We start from the raw sequence: 24908 nt of genomic DNA on the forward strand, positions 1-24908 counted from the left end.
TGTATATGGTTATTAATGATTGGTTGCAATCAATGTTCATTACATAGATACAAGATCTTGATGTGAATTAACTAATGGTGTAAATGTGAATTGGTTTTGTTTTGTTTTTTAATGTTAAATGCTGCTTGAGTTTGTGTACCTTTTTTTTTTTTTTAAACTGGGGGTGGTCGGCAAACCACGGCTCGTGAGCCACATGCGGCTCTTTGGCCCCTTGAGTGTGGCTCTTCCACACTCATGATACCCTGGCCGGCTGTGGCTGAGCCGGGAGCATGCGCACGCGCAGGGAAATCCTCCTCAAGCGAGCACTGATTTTACTGTTATATTTGCATATGGTCATACGAAGCTATAGAATATTCATAATAAGTCTTGAGTGTGCATATGACAACTTCAAAATTTAGACAGGAACTGGAAAAAGGATAAAATAAGTATTGCTACAATAAAAAATGGAATGCTAAAATGTTTTCTCATATTTCTTCATAGACAATAGTGATGGTGATAATGCCAGCGAATGTGAGGAATATAATAGTGTGTTCAGTCATCTAGAAGAGCTGAGATGTAACCTGGAAAAAGAAATAGGCTTTGAAAAATTCATCAAAATTTATGAAGAAATAAAGGTTTGTAGAATGTTTAATATGAAGAAAATGGAGCAAAATTATTATCTAGTAATAATGATCTCCTTTATAATATGAGAACTTTTTTAATGAAATTAAGCTAATATAGTTATTTTTCAAATGAGTTTTAACATACAATTTCTTAGGGATGCTCTAAGTAATTTATTGTGTTCAGGAGCTGGAGGCCCATTTATGCCTTGATAACTTCTGGCTGGTAGTATATCATGTATGTCTTCTGCTAATCATTTTCTGAATAATATGATTTAGAGACAGTCCTCCATAACGGCTAACGTCTACTCCGCTTCCCAGATTTCCACTGAAAAGGTAGCTTAATAATGATAGTTTCTATTTAGATTTTAGCAAAAAAAAAATATTAGCAGTTTTGGTTCCTTGTTGGATCTGGATGAGGAAAGTTTGTGATCTTATAATATTTTATTACGTTAAGTAATACATTTCTACGCCTTATTTTCTAGGCTATACATGAAGATGAAGATGAAAGCATTGATATTTGTTCAACAATAGTTCAAAATATTTTAGGAAATGAACATAAACATCAGTATGCTAAAATTCTCCATTTAGTAATGGCAGATGGAGCATACCAGGAAGGTAAGTATCTGACAAGCACGTGTTCAGTGTTATTTTTCTGCTGACTGCCTATTCATGGTTAGCTAGTTATTGTGTAAAATGCCATTTTTTGTTGTACAACAGTTGTTTCTATATATACTAGAAAGTTATATATTTTTAACTAGTAAATATTAAATATAGAACTACTACTTTAACCTTTTAAAAGTTGCCAAAATTCTACTAGTTAATAGGATTCTATCCAGTAGTAATAACTTCAGCTTGGGTTTGCCCATTCTTGGATAGAACATAGTCCAATTTGTTATACTGCAATTTGTAATTGTACATTTTTCTATTTAATGTTTTTAATGGAAATTATATTAGATGTGTTCATACTGCAGAAAGTATATATGCTAAAATACACAGCATTTTGTGTATTATGTGTATTGACTTGGTACAATGTTAATCTTGATCCTTTTGCCTGTTATTAAAAGAGGCAAAAACAGGATTTTGCTAGTTCCTGAGATTTTTTCATAACTAATATGAAACAATTTTACAGATTCCTAATATTTAATATAAATTGAGTTGTATTGTTCCTAATCCCACACATGGAACATGCAGCTAGAGGGATTTAAATTATTTAAAAGAAATAGACCAAATAAAAGAGGAGGTGGAATTGCACTATATATAAAAAATAACTACATCTCTATAGAAATAGAGCACAACAATGATGAAAACTGCCTTGAATGCATTTGGGTCAATATAAAAGGGAGAAAATGACATTGCCATAGTTTATACTATAGTATAGGCCACCCAACCAAACAGGGAATAGATGAACTTTTTGCTAGTCAGTTAACTAAGGTATGTAGGAAGCACATCACAATAGTAATGGGGGACTTTAACTATCCTGACATCAACTGGGAAGCCAAACTCTGCACCAAGTGGAAGATCAAACAGGTTCCTGAGAAACCTAGCAGACAACTGTCTCCCCAAAAGCAGATTAAAAAAGCAGTATGGATTAGCCATACTGGACTTAATTCTCACTAACAATGATAGAAGAACCTTGGGGGAGAGCTACAGGAACCTTGGGGAAGAGTGATCATGCAATATTGGAATTCAACATTATGCAAGCACAAGCAATAGAACAAAGTCAAACTAGAGTCTTGGACTTTAAGAGAGCTAATTTCAATAAACTTAAAGAGATCTTGGGAAAGATTCCATGGATGAGAATCCTCAAGAGGAAAACAACTCAAGAAGTTTAGGAAATTTTGAAAAGTGAGATTACAGCAGCCCAATCTAGCACAATACCAATGAAGAAGAAAAATAACAGCTCTCAAAAGAAACCAGCCTGGCTGCATAAAGAACTCTCTGATAAATTGAAAGACAAAAAGGACAAGTATAAAAAGTGGAAAGAGGGGCACACAGCTAAGGCAGAATATCAGCAAATAGCCCGAGGCTGCAAAGATGAAGTGAGAAAAGCTAAGGCTCATAATGAACAAAGGCTTGCGACAAAAGTAAAGCATAACAAAAAAAGCTTCTTCCAGGGGTGAAATGCTCCCAGTTCGGACCGGCTCGGCCGAGTAGATAGCGATGGCGGTGGGTAGTTCGGAGAACCGGTAGCAAAAATCCCTGCCCCCGCCCCCCATGCCCAGCTGAGCCGCGCGATCATCAGAGCCTTTTTTTCCTTTTAAATGGCTCTGACGAGCCAAGTTCTGAAGATCCCAAGTGAGTTTCCTGCTAATCAGGCAACTCAGCTTGGATTGTCAGACCCATTTAAAAGAAAAAAAGTTTCTTTTTTTCTCCCCCCACCCCCAGCCTCCAGCTTGCTGGTCGCAATGCCTGCCTTGCTTCGCTTGCTCTAATACCTGCAATCCATTGCATCAGCAAGCAACTGAATATCCCTACTTGCAATCAAGCTCATCGGTGAGCAGCTCTATCTGCAACTTTAAGACTTGTGGATTTCAACTCCCAGCAAAGCTGGCTGAGGAATTCTGGGAGTTGAAGTCCACAAGTCTTAAAGTTGCCAAGGTTAGAGACCCCTGTTTTATTGGGTAAGTTTTTCCCCCTTTGGGAGCTTTAAAAAAATAGTTAATTGGGTTTTTTTTTAAGTTGTTCTTTTTTTAGACCTAGCCATTTAAAGTTTAGGAAGTTTTAAATTTAGCTGCTTTTATATAAAAATAAATTAAAATAAAATATTTGTGCAGCTTTCTGAGATTTAGTGTGTTTCTGTAGTGTTTCACTCTAACTACACAAACACACAAAATCTCTCAAAGCTGTATGTGGAGTTTTGTGTGTGTAAAGTGTGAAAGTTCTTTTTTTGGGCTCTTTGTGGCTGTGTGAGGTTCCTGCTTGTTGCGGGGCCATTTTGGGTCTAGCATAGCTGCTTTTACATTGTGGGTGAGTCAGTTGTGTTGTGTTGTGTTTTGTAGGTTAAAAAAGGGCAAAGAAGTGACATTGACTTCGCCACGCCCACCCAGTCACCTTACCACCAAGCCCCGCCCACTAATTAAGCCACACCCACAGAACCGGTAGCAAAAAAATTTAGATTTCACCCCTGGCTTCTTCCAACATGTTAAAAACAAGAAAAAAGTTGAGGAAACGATTGGTCCATTGGTGGGAGAAAGTAGCAAGAAGGTGACAAGCAACAGGGAGAAAGCAGAACTACTTAATTCGTTTTTTTGCATCTGTCTTTACACAAAGGGAAAAAACAGTCCAAACTATCAAAAACAGCACCACAAAAAACAGATTAGGAACACAAGTTAAAATAGGGAAGAAAATGGTAAGTGAGTACCTGTCCACCCTAGACAAGTTCAAATCACCAGGACCAGATTGATTACACTCTAGGGTTCACTGAACTATATCTTTCAAAGATCCTGGAGCACTAGGGAACTGCCAGAAGATTAGAAAAGAGCTGATGTAGTTCCCATCTTCAAAAAAGGGGGGGGAAATAGATCCAGGAAACTACAGACCTATCAGCCTGACCTCAATGCCAGGGAAGATTCTGGAAAAGATAACCAAGCAATGAATTAGCGAACACCTAGAGGCAAACAAAATAACCAAAAGCCAACATGGGTTTGTCAAAACCAGATCATGCCAGACAAATCTTACCGCATTCTTTGACGAAGTAACACAATTAGTGGACCAGAAGAATGTTGTCTATATAATTTACTTGGACTTCAGTAAAGCATTTGATAAAGTAGACCATAACTTATTACTTGATAAGATAGAAAAATGTGGGTTAGACAGCATCACCACCAGATGGATTCGTAACTGGCTGACCAACCGCATTCAACGTGTAGTCCTCAATGGAACTGCATCTACACGGAGGGAAGTATGCAGTGGGGTACCCCAAGGTTCTGTTTTATTATGCTAAATAAATAAATTAAATCGATGCAGATCTAATATAGCTTCCAAAACAGAGATGGAAGGTTGCAGAAGTAAAGGGGAAAAGATATATGATGCTCCTACAAGTTAAATACTAGTCTTCTGATAGATACTTAAATGTTATATTTGTACCATGCTATTTATTAAAACTAGCTTTTGTTACATAAGTGAAGTATATGTCTCTAAAACTTTAATATATAAAACAACATGAATCATGGTAAAATTAAAAATTAAATTGACAAGACTTTAACTATAAAAGTTTAAGTAAAAAATATTTAAGTATAAAAATAGAAGATTTCTTATTTACTTAGTACTTTTTCATTATTTCTTAGAGGATAGTGTTTGTTGTCTTTTACTAGATTAGCAGTTTTGAAAGTCTGCTTACTAAAAATTGTTTTTCCCATAATTAAATATTTTAAAATCTTTCTTTGCAGACAATGATGAATAACATGCTTTGGTGACATTCTAAGCAAAAGCAGGTGTATGGATTTTATTCTGTAATAACAAACTGTACAACAAAAATAACACCTTATTGGAACAGACTTAAAATCCTGTTGGTTGCAAGAAGAAAATGGGAAAAAAATGACTCTTCACCATTTTATAAATATATGTTGATATATAGCTTCAATCCTTCAGTAACACATTGAAGACTGTGTTCTATTTATAATGAATGACAAGGAATAGAAAGACTGACTCAGAAATAATTTACCGTTTAAAAGTATCATGTGTGAACAAGCACATGAACCAATCGCTATTATTGTTTTTTTCTTTTTATCTAAACAATAAGAAGGAACAAACAAAATAATATATTTTTGTGCTCCTAACAACTTTCTTAAAAACCTTGACTGCTATTGGTGGAATTTTTAAAGATGACTTTGTTTTCTGCGTAGGATGACCATTTTTCAGTAATACTACTTGATTTTAAGTGCATACAACATGGAAATGCATACATTTCCCTGAAATTAGTGGAACATTTTACATGCATTTAATATAAACTTTAGTTTTGATTTTTTCTGTAGAATGTGATTGTAAAATTATTTACAAATCTCAGAATTTGTGACATGATCAGTTTATCATTTTTCTCCTTGAAACCCCTCAATTCAGTTTCAGTTTTTATCAGCTTGCAGCATTAAGTGATTTTCCACTGTAAAAAGAGCTTTCAGAATGAAAGTTTCTTGTTAGAGTACTATCTCCACAGCAAAGTCTGCTGCTTTTTTCGTTCACCTGTAACAAGGCCATCCTAGCAAAAACAAATGCAGTATTGCTGTTGTTTTGAAAGTTAGATGCATATTCTACAGCTGGGTTGTTTAAAAGGAAAAAGCTGGATTTTATTTCCTCCACTTCTCACTGAAAAGTAATTCTTTAGTAGGGAGAGAGAGAATTTCTGCGAGATGATGAATCAAAGCATTTATAGTATGTAACATAGTATTGACCAGCTGAATCAGCTGTATAACAGTGGTTTATGTTGAATATATAATTCTGTATTTCCTGGCTAACAATGGAAAGTAGAATGTATATAAAGTATAATTAAATTTTTAAAGTAATAATAACTATATGAAATAAATATTGGAGATGTTGTTTATTTGGATTTGGATTTTCTTGATTTATGCAGCTAATGAATTTCCATGTTTATATTGCAGGAAAAAGAAACAAAATTAAAACGTATTTATATTTTGTATTTTAAACTAACATTTAGTGTACACTTCAGGCAATTATAGAGAAATATATACATATCTTTTATGAAAATAAATGTAGGTTCCAGATTGTCAGGGCATTGATTAATCCCATATTTGGCTCTGGGACAAATCACCCTGGTTTAATTAGAGGATGGATCGAGGCCTTTCCAAGTTGCAATATTCTGAAAAGAAACGCGAAAAAAAGTTCTCTAATAAAACTCATTTATTTGTTATAAAGAAAATAAAACACCTCACTAACTAAGAAAAGTAATTGCTACATTTTGAAATAGTTCTTGCCGGCTATTTCTCAGCCGGACCTTTCTGGCAAGAGAACAAAGGAAAGAGTGTGTGAAGGAATGTGAAAGAATGCGGACATGCGTAGTAAAATACTGATAAGGAACTTGGCAAACTACAGTAAGTCTATTAGTCCAAAAATAATGAAGCTCAGCTGGGAAATAAAAAAACGCAGTGACACAGATGGCAAAAGGCAAGACACTTCCTTGCTGACTATATAATCATTAGTTGAGGTAGAAATTGCTTTCCATGGAATGTTCACTCCATAGACAATGAACAAAATCTACAAGAATAGACAATTGGCTGGATTTAAACTAACGTTCTAAACTAAATGATAGAAAATAAAATTTAAAAGGCATTTTATATTGTTTTCTCTTGATCTGTTGAATATTCCCTCCCTGCAGTTTTAAGAGGCTCACAAAATAGATAAATAGCTTATTTTGCATTTGAAAGAAATGTAAGCAAATTCTCATTCACTTAAATAGAGGACTAAGTACACTTGACATTGAACCCCGAAACTAGAATGTTATTAGTCTTCTATGGATTCTACAAAGGTTTATAAACAGATTGACTTTCTAATTAATTGACTACATAAACAGATGTACATTTTTAAAAAATTTATACTGTCTCCGAGGTAATTTGTTTGATACTTGACACTTACAAGGAAAGAAAACATTGAACAATTTATATGCATCTTAACAACTCATACAATCTTTATTGTCAATTGTTGAATCCTTAAGCAGGGAATGATATGTGTCTAGATTGCAAATGAACATTATGAATAGATGTATCTTTTTGCTGCCTAATTTTCCCTGATCATAAAATTGTATTTTAAATATTTCAAAGGGGAAGAAAATATAGAAATTCTGCACATAATAATTTGGTCTTAGTAAGCCTGGAGGAAATCCTGTTTGTACATAGTTTTGCCTTGTCCAAATTGTGTTAATGTATCACAGCTATCTTAGAACTACTGCCGGCCATTCTCTGTAAAATTCATACTACATAATCTCCCTTTGCAGGATAGGACTATCCAGATTCCCTTGGAATTATACACAGATAAAGAGATCCCACTTAGCCATAATTAGTATTGCATTATACCGTGTTTCCCCGAAATGAAGACCTCTCCGGATAATAAGCCCAATCAGGCTTTTGAGCGCATGCACTAAAATAAGCCCTCCCCCGAAAATAAGGCCTTTGAAGCACCTGTGCAGCTGGTCCCCGCCATTTCCTCAGGGGGAGGAAGGAACGTGCCCCACATGCCCCACACGCACCTGCCATCCATGCGGAACAGCCTCTTGGAGGCCACCCCCGCAAACCCTAGCAAACCCAGCGGCGTGGCAGGGCCGATGGCATGGTGCAGAGTCCTGGGAAACATGGCTGGAAGTGTGTGCACAGCCGCAGGGTCGAATAGCTTGTGAACGGCTGTGTTGTGCTGTTGCTAGAAGTCCTGTCACCTCTCTGTTCTTCACGCCAGCTGCGCATTTTGTTGCCTGCCGGTGCCATTGGCAGTCAGACCTGGCCAAGAGAGCAGCCTGCTGACTGCAGCTGGCCAGTGCTCTCCCAACATCTCCCGCCACCACAGCCTTGGTCGTTGTTGGACTCGCCAGCTCCGATGGTTGCAGCTCTGTGCCTCCTCCTCCCCAGATATGGTGAGCTCGCTCCTCCTGCACCTCAAAAAAAATAAGGCACCCAGAAAATAAGGCCAAGCACTTATTTCGGGGGTCAAAAGAAAATAAGACCCTGTTTTATTTTGGGGGAAACACTGTAGTAGAATTTACAGAGCAGTAGCAATCACTGGTGGTGGAAGCATATAGAAGGAATTAAAGAAACCTAAAATCCTTATAGTTTGAAACATAAATTCTTGCTGGGCATTCTTGAAAAGTGATAACAAAATTATTTGATGGTTGTGCTGCAAATATCTCAATCCCAAATATTTCATATAGAACTATATGTGAGACACTGGGCTGGTTAAGGAAACTTCCTATCCTCGTACTGCAAGGCATGCAAAGGAAGCAAGGCAGCCAATTTGCTGTGGTTCCTGTTCTTTAGAACATCTTACTTCGTGAGATGAAATTGGCTCTCACCCTTCTGCAGGAGCCTGAGGACCTGGCTCTGCCAGATGGCTTGGGGCCCTATTGGGAGAACATCACATTGGATGTGGTTCAGAAGTGGTATTCAGCTGGTTTGGACCAGTTCATGCGAATCTGTAGTGATAATTTTAACTGCTCCATTAAACTGACAAATACTACCTTTGGCTGGCCCTGGCCCCACCCACCCACTCCACCCACCATGCTCCACCACGCCCTATATATGTTGCCTTCTCCATGCGGCCCAGCTAATTGCCTCACCCGCTCTGCTCACCAAAAGTAAGCATGCCGCCTGCTCACCCTTCACTTCAGGTTGGAGCCTAGGGATGTGCCATTGCCTGAGGCCCCAGAACATCCACCAACTTGCCGTTTGCCTTGGCCGGATCTCGCCATTCCCTGGCTCTGGCCTTCCACAGCACCTCCACCTCGCATGCCGCCCGCTCAGCCTCCACCTCACTCACCTTCATCTGCACCTTGGGGCCAGCAAGGGCCAGCCACCTGTAGTTTTTCGCTGCCTTCCAAGCAGCTCTGCTACGATGCCATCCCTCCGTCCCTCAGGCCGTTCTCCTGGCTCGGTCTGGCTGCAAGCGGCACCGACAGGCAATGGGGTGCGGCATGAAGAACAGGGTGGCAACGACGGCGACAGGACTTCTTCAGGCCTCTTTCGCTGCCCACTCGGTTCTGGTTGGCAAAGAGGCAGCGGCTAGAGGCTTCTTGTGCTGAAAAAGAAGTGGTGGCTGCAGGCTTTTTGCACCAAAAACTACAGGCTGAAAAAGGCCTGAAGAAGTCCTGTTGCCACCCTGCCGGGAAGTTTCTCTGCAGTTGGAGCTGCGGTTTCCCACTTGCTGGGGCTTGCTGGGGTTCATGGCCTTTTGGCATCTATCTGGTTTGATGGGTGGCAGTGGGCCGATGCCTATTCTTAGCTTTCGGTAGCCGTCTTCCCACATTCCAGACGTTTTTCTGGAACGGTGACATCCCCATTTGTCTAGCCAAGCGAGGCCCAATATGATTGACTCAGTCATTTTGGGAGCTATGACGAATTGGATGAACTCTCAGTGATGCCCCATCTAACAAGTTCTGTGACCAAGGTGGCAATGCCCCTGCCTATCAGCCTCTCACTGACCTGTTCAAAATGGATGGGGCATGCCTGGGGTCTTGTGCCTATCCCTAGCTGTTGGACTATGGGGAGGCTGATCAGGCACCTGATACAGCCAGTATCTATGACGACCTCTACTTCCCCTTGGGCTCCCGTTTCCAGCACTACAATCTGAGTTTTGATGGTGAAGGGGTGGATAGCTTCACTTACCATTGGGTTGTCCTCACCACTGCTCCCTTCGGCGGAGCCCAGAGGGTTTCTCTGGCTGGAGTTTCCTCGTTCCCAGCTGGAAGGAGAGGAACCTCAACAGCCTGTTTGGCGATTCTCTCCTTGTCCGGTGGCTTCCTTGGGGTTCCTTTCCCCTGGGTTGCGGAGTGGGTCCGGGCCTGAGGGACTGGGGCAGTGGCCAGGCACTCAGATGCCCTGTGCCCATGCTGATTGCATTGGTAGCACTTGATCATCCTGGATGGCGTGAGTTGCGGCACATCAGTTAGCTTGACTGGAGTTCGGCAGCCCAGAGGTCTTCTTGCAGTTGGCTTCTGATGGGGTTTTTCTTTGGTCAGCTTCTGATGGGGGTGGATTTCCAGATCCATGGCCACTGTGGTGTTGTACCAGGCTTATATATGTTCTGCAACTCCCCTGATGCCACAGGCTTGTCTGAGGTCTGAGTCAAGGGCTTCTTTGAAATAGTAGACGAGGAGGCGTTCAGGCCAGTCTCTCAGTTTCCCAGCCAGCCTCCAGAATTCCCACACTAATTCTTTGGGGGGTCAGCCCACTTGATTCAACACTTTGATCTGGGCCTCAGCTTCTATCCGGTGGCCATGTCCTCGAACTGGCCTTGGAGCAGTTGGATGAACTCATCTGCATCTTCCAGCTCCAGGGCTCCCTTATCATGCAGTTCAGCTATCCACTCCGCTGCTTCTCCTTCATTCATGCCAACCGCGATTGCTGAAATCATGTCCTGATCGGTCTGATATTGGTCCTCATAGCGATCATGTGGCACCAAACCCAATTGAGGAAGTAGGCCAGCTTCCCTAGAGTCCCGTCAAACATCGCTCTAAACCATGGAATAGGAACAGCTGCCAAGGCTGGTTGTGGGGCCAGGGTTGGCTGTGGGACCAGTGCCGGCGGCAGGACCAGAGCTGGCATCCATTGGTATTGAACCCACCCCTGGCCGGGGTAAAAGGCCCAGCCAGGGGGATCTGGTCAGCAGGAGGCAATCTGAGGACCAACGGCTGAGAGGGCTGTTGGGTCTCGGCAGTCCCAATGGTGGTCCTTGTAGTGCCGGACTGGATTGGCCTGGTGGGTCTTCCTGCGCCGCTCTAACTCCAGCAGGAGCTGTTATCCCAGTAGACTGGGACCAATGGGGAAGGCTATGGTGCGATCTGCTTCATGCCGAGTGAAACAAGGCCAACAATCCACTCGGTGCCACTGTGGTCCCTTGACCCGGAAAGGTGAATGTGGGTTGAGCCAGAATCCAGTCAGGTGGGCCAGTACTAGGAGGTTGTGCGATGCTGCCCATGCTGAGCTGGTTGAACCACTCCAGTAGACCCACCAGTGACTGGCTTCACGTCGGCAGTGGAAAGCCCGATTCTCGGGAATCACTGAGATCAGCCGGTCTTGGTGCTCTCCATTCAAGGGATTGGGTCTGCTCCGCTCTGCTCACCCCATCTGCTGTTCCTGCAGCATCGCCCTGGTCAGCAACTCTTGGGGATGTGCGGCTCCCATAGTCTCGCCCCGCAGAGAGGGATCCAGTTTAGCGGCTTGCCAGGGCACCTGCTCTTTGGGCTGGGCACCCTGTTGACGTTCCACTTCAGCGGCCTCCACTGCCTTCACCACAAATTCAGAAGGGGAGTAGAGGGTCTCGACATGGATCATCGGACTCTGTGGTCTCCGGTCTCTCCTCCATCTTCCCTGAGTCTTCATGCCACCCGGTGTTGGTTCGGCGTTCGGGGCTCAGGACCCCAGACAGTACTCCTGAGATCAGGAAGCTGGTTGAAGTTTTAATGGAGATTCGGGTTAATGTCAGGAGTCCAAGTAACACCCCCAACGAAAGAAGACTCCAAGGCCATAAATTCCTCAAAGTTCCATTTTATTAGAGATATTGGCACATATGGGAAAACCCAAATTTGAAAGCTTCCAGGTTTACCCCACCCAAAAGAGAGTCCAAGTCCCTTCCCCTGCACCCACATGTCCATCACATGGTCCAATCAATGCACCGTCCCAACTGGAGATGCCTCCCAGTCATGCCACTCCAGGTGCAGGCAGAGTGTCCTCGACTCTCAAAGAAAAGAATGCTATTATGGCTAGATATCTCCACCACTCCATGCAATTCCCCCTCCTAGTTTCCCACAGCACTAAGTGTGGCAGCCCTGAAGATCCAAAGAAAAAGATGGCTTCCAGGGTTGACAAGAAGTCTGCCACAATGAAGAAAATATAATTGGTCATAACTAATGCTTAATACTAATAGAGTGAACATTCAGAAAAAAATATTTAACAAAAGGAAAAAAAGGAAAAGGAAACACAAGTTGACATCCAAAAGGGTTTCTAGAAATTTCAAACTAAAAAATGAGGGAAAACATTGAATTTGAGAGAATAGAATTAAGGAATGTTGAAATTTGAATGTTGAGCAGAGACTCACAAATAAAAAACAGTTAATTATGAACATGATTTCCTAGAATTATATTTTGTAATTTTATTGATAAGCATATTCTGGGAGTCCACATATCTGAAAGTTGCCAGGGTTGAAAAAGACTGGAGACTTTGGTTCAAAGAATTTAAATTACTAGGAAAACATAGGCATATTTTGGTAACAGTATTCCACTTCCTCTAGTACCTTCCTATTTGAGATTAGCTTTGTTTAGGTATTCAAAATTCTTACATAATTATAACTAGATAAATCAAGAATTCTCACAGTTGGTGATTCCCCTCCCCCAATTTTAATAGAATCTGTGTGAAACCCCCATGATATAAAACCAATGAGCTCCTCCCAAGCAGTAGTTAGTATGGCAGTTACCAATTTTGTATCAAATGGGATTCTTAGACCCTTTTTATTTCCTTACTACAATATCAGATGGTTCATAAATTTAACTAATATCACTCTGATTCTGCAGTATCTCTGCTTGTAATTCAATCTCTTGTGCATCTCCTTTCTGGCAGCAACTATCCATTGCCCTAGCCTTTGACGAGCAGAATAAATAAGCGTAGCATTTGCTCCAGAGGACAAGGGAATCAACAGTGCAAAAGGAATCAACAGTGCCAAATGATAGGCATAACTGGGACAATTGAAAACTTGCCCCTTTTTGCATGTATGCAAAGGGCAAGACTTCAACCACCTGGTTATGCTTTTCATATGACACTGTTGAAGCCTCTATAGATGACCCCGATTTGATTGCTTCAGGTTAAAAAAATATGCCACATGTAGTCATGTGAAAAAAAAATTACACCTTCTGAGTTCTATGATTTTATGCACTGTACATTATAGCCAAATATCTCCATTTTGGTCTCATCTGTCTAAAGAACATTGTTCCAAAAGTCTTCTGATTTATTCAGATGTAACTTTGCAAACCTAAGCCATGCTTCCATGTTCTTTTTAGAGAAGGTTTTCTCCTGGCAATCCTTCCAAACAAACCATACTTGTTCAGTTTTTTTCTAATTGTACCATCATAAACTTTAACATTTAACATGCTAACTGAGGCTTGTAGTGTCTGAGATGTAACTCTTGGATTTATTTATTTTTATTATTTTTTGCAATTTCTCTTGAGCATTGCATGGTCTGCCCTTGGGGTGAATTTACTGAGATGTTCATTCCTGGAAGATTGGCAACTGTCTTGAATGTTTTCCACTTGTAATAATCTTCCTCACTGTGGAAATATATACATAAAATTGTTTGGAAATGTCATTATAACCTTTTCCAGATTGATGGGCGCAGTGGTGGGTTCCCGGTTCGGTCCGGTCCGGCTGAGCTGGTAGCGGTGACGATATGACGTCACCGAACTGGTTCTCCCCCCCCGCCCTCCCACTCCCCCCCCCACGTTATTCTTACCTTTTATTTGGTCCCACCCCCAATCTATTGCTGCCTCCTGAGTCCCAGCTGATGACTAGAGGGAAAAAAAACTGTTTAAACTCTTGCCATAGGGCTTCAAAGGGCCGTCCTACAGCTGATCAGTGTTAAAAGCAAACAAATGAGTTGGGTCGTAAGTGCGAGGACTGGTCGTAAGTGCGAGGATCTTCCAGAAACGACTCTGACCAGCTAGCCATGCCCACCTAGTCACATGACCTCCAAGCCACACCCACAAAATAAGCCACGTCCACGTCTTTTATAGAGGTAGTCACACTCACTGATGATCAATTGATCAACGGCACTTGATTAGTAGCACAGGGCTGCTACTTGGCTTCTTCATACCTATGGAAGCAATAAGGATATACTTAGTTTTTCACACATGGCTTCTCCATTTTGCTTTTCTTTTTGTAAAATAACTGATGACATGGTGTAATATATCATGCATTATTCATCTGATGTTATATTTAAGAACTACTAAGAACCAGATGATTTTTACTATGTCCTGATATATAAAACCATAGTGTATAGGAGCCTGAGTGGTGTAGGAGGTTAATGCCTCCTAAGGTAGCATTTAACATCCAGCTGCCTGCAATTACTGTGAGTTCAATTTTCACCAGGCCCAAGGCCAACTCAGCCTTCCATCCTTTCTAAGGTGGGTAAATTGAGGACCCAGTTTGTGGGGGCAATAAGCTGACTTTGTATAAATATACAAAAGTATGAAGGCTATTGCTTAACACATTGTAAGCCGCCCTGAGTCTCCAGAGAAGGGCAGCATATAAATCAAATAAAAATAAAAATAAATAAATAAATAAAAATTTCCTTTACATGACTATAAACTAGATTTTCAGATTGTAGTCTATCCTGTGTCTATTGTGCCTTACCAACCAAATATCTTTGTCCTCGCAGACCTGTTCCCTTATTTTCAGATTTTTGATTGTCAATGCCACTGTGATTGAAGATGGGAGCATACGGCATATAAATTGTAATATGTTTATACACATAACAAAGTGTATATTACAACTGCCAGTTCTTTAGCTGGTGCTGACCTTCATACACATGAAGGTCATCCTAAAAACCTATGATATCCTAATGCCGTGTTGGCGAACCTATGGCACGCGTGCCAGAAATGGCACACAGAGCCATTTCACCTGGAACGCAAGGCATCGCCCATTCCTCTTCCGGGTTTCTGGCACATGCATGCGCATCGGCCAGCTAGTCTTCTGGTTACTGGTGCACATGCGGGCGCGACGATCAGCTGACCTTCACATGTGCAGCAGTGCCAGAAACCGAAAGATCAGCTGGCCAGCTGATTGTCGCGCATGCATGCATGCCAGTAAACAGAAGACTAGCTGGCCGGTGCACATGCATGCCCCTGGCAAGGCTGGCCCCTTGCCAGCCAGGAGCACTCCCCAATTGCTTCCCTGCACCCGCTCGCCTGCCTGCCTACCTTGTCATCGACACCGCGAGGAAAGGCCCCGAAGCTTCACTGTCTGGGATCCACATGGGCTGCCACAGGGAGGAAGGGAAGCCCCGGCCTGCCCGGCCTTGCCGCCACCACCCCCTCACCCCTGGCAACGGGGGTTCCCTCACTGTGCTTCCCCGGTGGCAATAGGAATAGCAGCCTGGGTCCTACCTCCCTCCCCGCTGGAGGCTTTGGGCCGCTCGGGCGGGGAGACAGGAAAGCCCCGGCCTAGCCGGCAGCTCTGCTCCTTTTCCACTTTTCGGTTCTGGCGTGCCTCCTCACCCCTTGCAGCCAGGAGAAGGAGAAGCGAGCTGTTCCCAGGAGGACCAGACTAGAGTGCGCTAAGTGGTAAGAGGCGTGCCGGCTGGGAAGTGGTCATGCTCCCTTGGAAGAAGTGGCTGGAGAGTGTTGCACCAACTTTGCCGGCGTGAATGGCCATGCTGGATGCTGCCCGGAGCTCGAGGCTGGCAGGAAGAGGAGGAACAGTGGTGGCAGACTGTTCGTGCTGGTGAAGTTTCCAGGCCCAAAACGGGGCATGGGGGTGTATATGCGGGTTGTGTGGCAGCGTCTTGACTGGGCCACTTTGGCCTCCAAATGCGTGGCCTCCACCACCCTGCCTGGGCTCCTCCTGCTGGGAGCCACTGGACAAGCAGGTGCGGGTGGCAGGGCTTTGGCGGACCAGCAGCCGGTGAGGGCGGGGGAGATGGACTGCCTGCACAGGTGACCACATGGCCGCCATCAAAGCAGGGCTGAGAAACTCTCTTGGCTCGCTCCGCCAGTCGCACATGTCCCCTGGACTGTGGGCATCGCCACCTCCCCCTGTGGTGGCCAGAGAGCCTGACTCGGTGGCGGCGGCTGGGCGGGGGTGCAGTGCCGCCTGTGGTTGGACCCGTCACCCGATCTCCACCATGCCTGCTGCTGCGCTGCTGGCCAAGCCAACGCCAGAGAAGGACCAGCAGGTGGGGCAGCCGCCCGCCCTTCTGCTCCTTCCCCGGCGTTGACTCAGGGACACAACTGCGAAACCCATCCGGAGTCGATAGGGGACTTCAAGACAGGGACGCGATCATCGCCCGCATCCTCCTTGGCTTGCAAGAGATGGCTCGGGTGGGCGCAATAAGGCAAAGCCAGTAGAAGTGGCTGCTGAGTGCAGGGTGTGTGTGTGTGTCCTTGGGATGCAGAGAAGTCAGTTGGGTTTGGATCGCAGGATGGGGGGTGCTGAAAAGTTAACCCTCGACTTTCTGCAGATTCCCCCTACCCACTCACCAGCGCCTTGGTAGGGTTGCTGAAAGTAGAGGCGCCAGTAAATTAATGTGCAGCTGCAGTGCAGGTTCAGTTCATGTCCGAAGGCTACTCAAGAGAGATTGTTGGTTCAGCTGGCAGCGCAGCAGCAGACATGGTGGAGGTTGGGCAAGGGGCCCAACCGCAGGTGGCATGGCACCCCCGCCCAACCTGCACAATGCTGGGGAAGGAGCAGAAGGGCGGCTGGATTTTCTCCTTTTCCATGTCCTGAAATCTTTTGAGACTAAACTAAAACTGATACCTGAAGAAACTCTCTCTCTCTCTCTCTCTCTCTCTCCCTCCCTCCCTCCCTCCCTCCCTCACCCCCCTCCACCCCTCTCTCTCTTTTCCTCCCGAAAAATCAATTCGGCAAATAAGCACCCCGATCCTGATCTCTCCTGAGTAGACTTCAGACATGAACACATGTTAATTTACAGGCGCCTCTGTTACTTATTTTTGAGGATCTTGCCCAATATCTCCAGCACACGATACATTAGTTGAATCAACAATATTTATTTACAGCATATCTATCTCTTACAGATGGTCAGCTGGAACTGGGCTCCGGGCCACATGGATGGAGCTTATATACATTGGGGTATATACCTTGGCGGAGTTGAGGTAAGGAGGGGTCAAGGGGTGAAGGGGTCTGTGGGTGTTAACCCTTACAGATCATAGCCTCATGATGAGAGCATGTGGGTCAGGCGTTTATACATGACAAAAACCCCTCTAAATGCCTGACCGAGATGTTTGGGTGAGTTGGTTATGTGAGGAAGGTGCTACATGTGGACACCTAGCTTTGACGTTAAGTGAGCGTGTTGTTTGTTTTGTAGCGGCTTGGTGAGTATGCCTGCCGTCTGTTCCTCGGTTTCGCAATGTACGGTTTCGATGAACCCAATGCTTGAAAGCTGTCTGACGTGCTTGTGTTTAATGTCTATATGCCTCGATCTCTGGCCTATTGCATCTGCCTTAGATATTTCGATGGCAGCTCTGTTGTCTTCATGGATGACGATTGGATACGTAGGTTCAGCCCATATGTTGGAGAGCAAGTCGTCAAACCAAACTAAGTTGTTGGTGGCCTTGGACAAACATATGAATTCGGCTTCTGTGGTGGATGTAGCAACCAAGTTTTGTTTACCCGTGTACCAATGTACGGGGCTGTTATTAAGGAAAAATATGTACCCAGATATGCTCTTCCTGCTTTTTACATCCCCTGCCCAGTCAGCGTCAGCGTAACACGTTAGTGTCGGTTCTTTGGAGATTTCTGGCTCCAGACATATGCATTAGAGCTGTACTTCAAATATCTGAGTATCCTCTTGACGGCTTCCCAGTGGTATGTTGTAGGTTTGCCAACATGCCTGGATAGGAGGTTGACGGGTAAAGCGATGTCAGGCCTTGTCCAGTTTGCAATATACAGTAGTGAGCCTATGGTTGACCTGTAAAGGGTGTTATCGATGAATGTTCCTGCTTCATTATACATGTTCTTCAAGAAGTCTGGCTGCATTGGAGTTTCACAAGGCTTGGCATCGAGCATGTTACATTTATGTAGGAGTTCTAGGATTTTCTCCTTTTGGGATAGCCGGAAACCTTTGTCAGTTTTGGTGATTTGTACTCCTAGGTACTTATCTACCTTTCCTAATATTTTCAGGGAGAAGTGTTTCCCTAGTTCATCAGCAAAATTATCACATTTGTGTGTCTGGTTACCAATGTGTAATATGTCATCCATGTATACAAGGACATATTCAATGGAGTCACCTTCCTTCTTGATGAAAAAACAGTTGTCAGCTGAGGTGGCTGAGAAGCCCATTGATCTGAGGATTTTGGCTAGGCATTCGTACCATCTTTTCCCTGATTGCTTTAGTCCATATAGGCTTCTATTCAGAAGCCATGTTTCCCCCTTTTGTGTACCTTTGCTGGGAGGGGCCTTGACTTAGATTTCCTTGTCAAGTTCCGCATGTAGGTATGCTGTTTGCACATCAAATTGGTGCACCTCGAAACCCAGGATGGATGTGATCACTAATGCACACTTGACACTCTCTGCCCTGACTGTGGGGTAATACGTGTCTGTGTAGTCTTCTGGGTATTTTTGTGCGAATCCCTGTGCTACTAATCTGGCTTTGTATAACACTTTATTGCCTTCTAGCATCTTGATCTTGTAAATCCACCTGGTACCAATTGGGATTTTGTCATTTGGTACCTTGGCTGGGGTGTACACATTTAATTCTTGGAGGCTACTCATCTCCCTCTCCATGGCTTGCTCCCATTTGACCCTTTCCTCCTGGGGTAGGTCTAGTACTTCTTCATAGGTGTTTGGGGTTACGTTGTTAGTTTGCAGGGATAAAACATAATCCTCTAGTCTTTTGGGTGCCTTGTTCCTGTTAGATCTAACTGGCTTGTTTGGCGGGGTTTCTGTTTCGTGTAAGTATCTGGCTTCCTTCTCTGTGAGTGCGTCTAGCTTTATGCTTTGGTGATTTTCTTTCCACTCCCTGATTTCTACTTCCTGCCATTTTGGTTTGGTTTTTCCCTGTCCCCTCTTCTCCATTATAACTTGACCTGCCCCGTTCTGCATGCTATTGGGTTGTTCCTTTTTGGGGAATACCTCGTTTAGATGTATCTTTGACCAGTTGGAATGCTCATGGAAAACTGCTGTCCGGGACACTATGAATTTATTGTGGCTATCTATGAACCTAAACCCTTTGGTCCCCGGTTCGTATCCCATGAACCTCAACCTTCTCGATACTTTGTCCCCCTTGCGCCTTAACTGCTTGGGAATGTGTACGTCTGCTGTGACCCCGAATATATGTAAGTGTGCTATTTGTGGTTTCTTCCTATACATTAACTCGTATGGGGTTTTATCTATCACACTAGACCACAATCTGTTCAATGTGTAGTTTGAGTAAATAAGTGCCTCTGACCAAAAGGATTGTCCTAACCCCGCATCCTCTAGGGCACACCTCATCATGGTTTGTAGGGTGCCATTCTTGCATTCTACCACCCCATTTTGAAAGGCGGAAAATGGCGAGGAAGTGTAGTGTAATATCCCACGTGCCTTTAGCCAATGTGAAAAATCCTGATAGAAACTCAGACCCCCGGTCTGTCATTATCTGTTTGATTTTGGTGTTGTGCTGAACCTCTACCCTCTTGTAGAATTCCTTGAATTTCTGGTATACCTCGTTTTTATGTTTGAGAGTGTATACAAATCCGTAGCGACTAAAGTCATCTACGATAGTCAAGAAGAACCTCTTTTTGTATTTAATGGATGGCCTCAGGGGCCCTACCAAATCCATGTGTACTAATTGGAAAATGGAGTCAGTAGTGCGTACCGATTTTTTTGGTCTGGGTTTGACCTTGAGTTTGGAACATTTACACACGGAACACTCAAAATAGTTCTCACAATTTTTTACTTTCAGACCTTCAGAATAGTTAACCATTTTTTGTATGTCAGGGAAGCTAATGTGTCCCAATTTTCTATGCAATAGATGCGCGCAGTCGTCATGGATGGGCTTGCCTATCGAAGGCTTCTCCCTATCAGATGACTCACGAGCGTGTGTATCATCAGGGGCAAGTTCGCAATTGACCCCCTCTATTTTCTCATTGTCACCCCTTTCGTCTTTTGTGGGTACAGGGCACACCTTGGTGCTTAGGTTGGCGTTTACCCTTGGGTGTTCGTTACAGTCTGGTTGGAAGTATGGTAGGCCTCCACTGACTATGGTTCTCCCTCTGTTCTTACCGCCCCTAGTCATGTATACCTTCCCTTCCTTGAATGTGACCTCAATGCCTGTGTCCCTGCTCAGTTTCAATGTGGCGAGTATATTATAGGGTATTTCCGGCACGAATAATACCCCCTCTATCTCCCCTACTCCCGGTATGTGCATGTTCCCTTTTCCAGTCACCAAAACATTGTCTTGGTTTGCCACCTTGATTATAAAGTTCTCCTTCGTGAATGATGAATTTTGGGTTGTATATGGTGTGGTTAGTGGCCCCCGAGTCTATGAGCCAAGTATTTTCTTTCTTGGCTTGGTTGATGGCGTGCCTCTGGTCCCCAAGGCCATATAGTGAGCCTGTCTGGCTTTCTCTAGAGCTGTCCCTGTAACCCCTTCTATCTCTTGTGTTGGGGGAGTCTCTGTGTCTGTGTCTGTTGTCTGGGGAGTGCCTGTCTGTGAACCTTGGCCTGTGGTCTAGACTGTCCCTGCGATAGGTGCGGCCCCTATCCCTTGTGTTTCTGGGGCAGTCCCTCTTATAATGGTTTCTGGAACCGCATATGAAGCACTTGGGCGCATTGTGGTTTCTACCTAGGAACTCTACTCTTTTGGCTGGTTTGTGCTCTCTGCGACATGAGGAGCGGTCCTTCCTTAGGTTGTCCTCAGCTATCAATTTGTTGGTTAGTGTCTCTAAAGTGAGTTGTTCTAAGCTAAAGCTGTCTAGCTGAGTGATGAAGTTGTCCCAACTGGAGTCTAGGGAGTTAATAATAATGCTTTCCATGATCCCCTCAATTATGACTTCCCCCCTCTGTATTAGCTCGGCCTTGGTGGCATTTAGGGTCAGTAGGTGCTCACTCATGGATGTCCCTGCCTTGTGTCTGGCTGAGTGAAAGTCTCTAGAAATTCTGGTGGTGGTGGCCATGCTCTTGCTGTAGAACAAACCGAACATTTTTTGTATTAGTTCTGAAACAGTCAAGTGAAGACTGAGACTAGGTATATACTGGGTGAAATGCTAGCTATCAACATGTAAAACACTTTCTGGTGCAGGCAGTTTAATTCAAAAGTCCATGGCCTTTCAAGGGGGTCAGTGATCAGAAATAGCAAGTTCTCCCTCAAGAAGATAACCTGTAGTTGCTGGTTCCACTCTAGGAGGTTTGTCCCATCTAATTTTAACTTAGGAAAGTCAATTGGCAATGTCCCTGTGCTGTGTGTAAAGCTACTTACAGGCTGTCGCTATCCATGGTTTTTGATGTAAGGGAACTCGCAATATGGCACGGGGATGCTCGCTGTTAGTCTGTACTGACTTGCTTCTATGTTCTTCCCTTCTCTTTTAACAGGCGGATTCTGAGCATTCTCCAGGTTCATTTTTGTCCAGGAATCGCCAGGGAAGGAGCTTGTGGTCGTGGCTCCTGGATGGAGGCCCCACTCGATTGGATGAGTCCTCTGCTCAGTCCCGGGTGGCCTCAGATGATTGATGGGCATTCGAGACGCCGTCTGGATCGCCGGGGTGCTTCTTGGGTCACCCTGAAGACTCGGATGGCCCACGGTAGCTGGGTGGAGGTCTGGGTGGCCCGTTCTGGGGTGATGCCTGCAGGCTGGAGCTGGGCCGAAATCCATGCCCGTCAGACGCTCCAGGAGGCTCGGTGGGGGTCGTCGGACCGGTGAGTGACCGACTTGCCCCCCAGGTTCTGGTGTGGGTCTCGGTGGGGGCAAGGAGAGGTCCCTGGTGGGTTGCGGTTGTAGAGGCACCTAGGTCCCGGTGATCACGTCCCCAAGGTGGTTCTTGGTGGTGACCCCTTGCTCATCGGCTGCCTCTTCGGGTCCCTCCGCGGTGTCTGGGTGCGGGCCCAGTAGTTTTATTTTAGTGCTGAAGGCCGCGGTTAATATCCATGTGGCCTTATCGATGTCGAGCTCGGTAGGCGAGCTCGCTGGGTTGGGTTCTTGCTCATCCCCATCTTTGTGGTTAATTTTTTAAATTGTTCGTGAGTAGGCCTCGGTTCCCACCAAGCAATTTAAATCACGGGAGCCCATTGGTTGCTGGTCGGCCATCTTTGGTGACATCACGGTCTAAGATGGCCACCGCAGAAAGGGCGCGAATTCGGTTTTGGCTCTTTCAACGGGACTATGGTAAGGGTGCACGTTTCCTACCATGTCTGTGGTCGTGTGGTTCGGTTCGTCCTTGTCCTCTCCAGTCACTGCTCCGCAGTCCTCGATTAGCCTCGGAGGTTCGCGATGGGGTCCTGGTTGGTTGAAGCTGACTCTAGTAGTTCCAGTAGTTTTCCCCTTAAGTCGCCTTCCTTACTTGCGGTGGTTTCGGGGTCTTTTTCTTTTTCAGTTCGTTCTTCTTCGATTTTGGCTGGGGTGCCAGGGCTGGAGACCTGCTCGTTCGCGTCCGTCTCCTCTCTTGGCATGGCTCCCACAGGCGATAGCTGTGCTGCCATTTTCTTTGTGAAGGCTCGGGTGTTCGCTCTTCCCTTTGCTTCAGGTCACTTTAGGGTTCCTGACATGTCTTAGAGTAATTGGGCTAGCCAACCATCCTCTGTTACCATAATGTTACTTATTTTCGAGGATCTTGCCCAATAACTCCAGCACACGATACATTAGTTGAATCAACAATATTTATTTACAGCATATCTATCTCTTACAGATGGTCAGCTGGAACTGGGCTCCGGGCCACATGGATGGAGCTTATATACCTTGGGGGCGGGCGGAGTTGAGGTAAGGAGTGGTCAAGGGGTGAAGGGGTCTGTGGGTGTTAACCCTTACAGGTCATAGCCTCATGATGAGAGCATGTGGGTCAGGCGTTTATACATGACAAAACCCCCTCTAAATGCCTGACCGAGATGTTTGGGTGAGTTGGTTATGTGAGGAAGGTGCTACATGTGGACACCTAGCTTTGACGTTAAGTGAGCGTATTGTTTGTTTTGTAGTGGCTTGGTGAGTATGCCTGCCGTCTGTTCCTCGGTTTCGCAATGTACGGTTTCGATGAACCCAATGCTTGAAAGCTGCCTGACGTGCTTGTGTTTAATGTCTATATGCCTCGATCTCTGGCCTATTGCGTCTGCCTTAGATATTTCGATGGCAGCTCTGTTGTCTTCATGGATGACAATTGGATACGTAGGTTCAGCCCATATGTTGGAGAGCAAGTCGTCAAACCAAACTAAGTTGTTGGTGGCCTTGGACAAACATATGAATTCGGCTTCTATACCTTGGGGGCGGAGTTGAGGTAAGGAGGGGTCAAGGGGTGAAGGGGTCTGTGGGTTTTAACCCTTACAGGTCATAGCCTCGTGATGAGAGCATGTGGGTCAGGCGTTTATACATGACAGCCTCTACTTTCAGCAACCCAATCCAGGCGCTGATGGATGGGTAGGGTGGATCTGCAGAGAGTCAAGGGTTAACTTTTCAGCATCCCGCAATCCAAACCCAACTGGCTTCTCCACGTCCCAAGGAGACACACACACCCCTGCGCTCAGCAGCCACTTCGACCGGCTTCACCTTCTTGCGCTCCACCAGAGCCATCTGTTGCAAGCGAAGGAGGATGCGGGGCAATGATCATGTCTCTGTCTCAAAGGACCCTCTCGACTCCAGACGGGTTTCACAGTTGTGTCCCTGAGTCAACGCCGGGGAAGGAGCAAAAAGGCAGCCATAGTTTTTCCTTTTCCATGCCCTGAAATCTTTTGAGACTAAGAAGAATCTTAAATCTCTCAGGAGAGATTGGGACCGGGGTGCTTATTTGCCGAATCAAATTTTCAGAAGGAAAAGAAGGGGGGGGTGGGGGAGATGGGGGGAGAGAGAGAGATTCAGATTCTTCAGGTATCAGTTTTAATTTAGTCTCAAAAGATTTCAGGATTTCATGCCTCCGTCTGCCTGTCTCTCGGCGAGGAAGCTTCCCGGAGGTGTGGCCGAAAGTTCCCTGTGGAAGCTGCCAATCAGAAGTCCCGGGGGTGCCTGCTTCCAAGGGAATGGCTCAGCTATTTCAAAGTGAGCGGCCGGGAAGCTGAGAGACAGGCAGACGGATGCTGTACGCACTCTTGCCTCACTCGTCAATTGAAAACAGCGCTAAGCTGCAGAGAGCGGCAAACTCCAGAGTTGAAAGAGGCTGAGGAGAGGAAGGGCCAGGATCAGAGTCAGCCAGGGGGAAAGGGACGTATGTGGTGCCACTCCCCCTATAAACGCAGTGTCCATCTGCCGCTCTCTCGGTGAGGAAGTAGCCAAGCCGGTCCCTTTGAAGCAGGCGCCCCCGGGGCTCGTGATTAGCGGCCTCCACATGGAGCTTTCGGCCGCCTTTCCCCAGAGCCCCAAGGCATAGCAGCTGCCTGCTCCTCCCTCTCTGCCTGCCGCCTGCCCTCAGCCCCGCAGCGAAGTTTCGGAAGCATCAGGGAAAGTTTGTGCACTGTGTTTGGGGCAGGATAGCAAGCCACTGCTGTCGCCAGCATCATGGCAAGCAGGCCAGCTGGGTCAGAGATCAGCTTTCTACTCCTCTGGCAGCTCGCTTCTTCCCTGGAGAAGGGACGGCGGCGTACAGCAGAAGTGCTCTCGGCCCCAACAGGGAAGCTCCGAACATACGGCTTGCTTGGATTCCTCCCTGCTGGGAGCCGCAACCTGCAGGGGGAAGGGCAAGAGCGACCGGCCAGGTCAGGTGCACAGGGCTGCATTTGCTGGCTGGGTGGCTGGCTGCCCCGTCCGCTGCTCCTTCTC

At 45.2% G+C, this 24908-nt stretch overlaps 1 protein-coding gene across 12 annotated transcripts in view; it reads left to right on the forward strand.

Annotated features, from left to right (window-relative positions):
- The window catches only part of NEK1 (NIMA related kinase 1), a 90118-nt gene extending 83980 nt beyond the window's left edge, over nt 1-6138 (forward strand). For all 12 annotated transcript variants that reach the window (XR_015729221.1, XM_087875136.1, XM_034442667.3 and 9 more), the window contains 3 exons: nt 481-614; nt 1085-1217; nt 4991-6138. Coding sequence is in view for 11 of the 12 variants with exons in the window: in XM_087875136.1 (XP_087731262.1) it covers nt 481-614; nt 1085-1217; nt 4991-5004 (281 nt within the window). In the remaining variant the exon portion in view is untranslated. The remainder of the gene's footprint in view (nt 1-480; nt 615-1084; nt 1218-4990) is intronic.
- The last annotated feature ends 18770 nt before the right edge of the window (nt 6139-24908 follow it).

Source organism: Pantherophis guttatus, chromosome 8 (genome assembly GCF_059756535.1).
Source record: "Pantherophis guttatus breed Tessera chromosome 8, ASM5975653v1, whole genome shotgun sequence".
NCBI classification, from domain to species: domain Eukaryota; kingdom Metazoa; phylum Chordata; class Lepidosauria; order Squamata; family Colubridae; genus Pantherophis; species Pantherophis guttatus.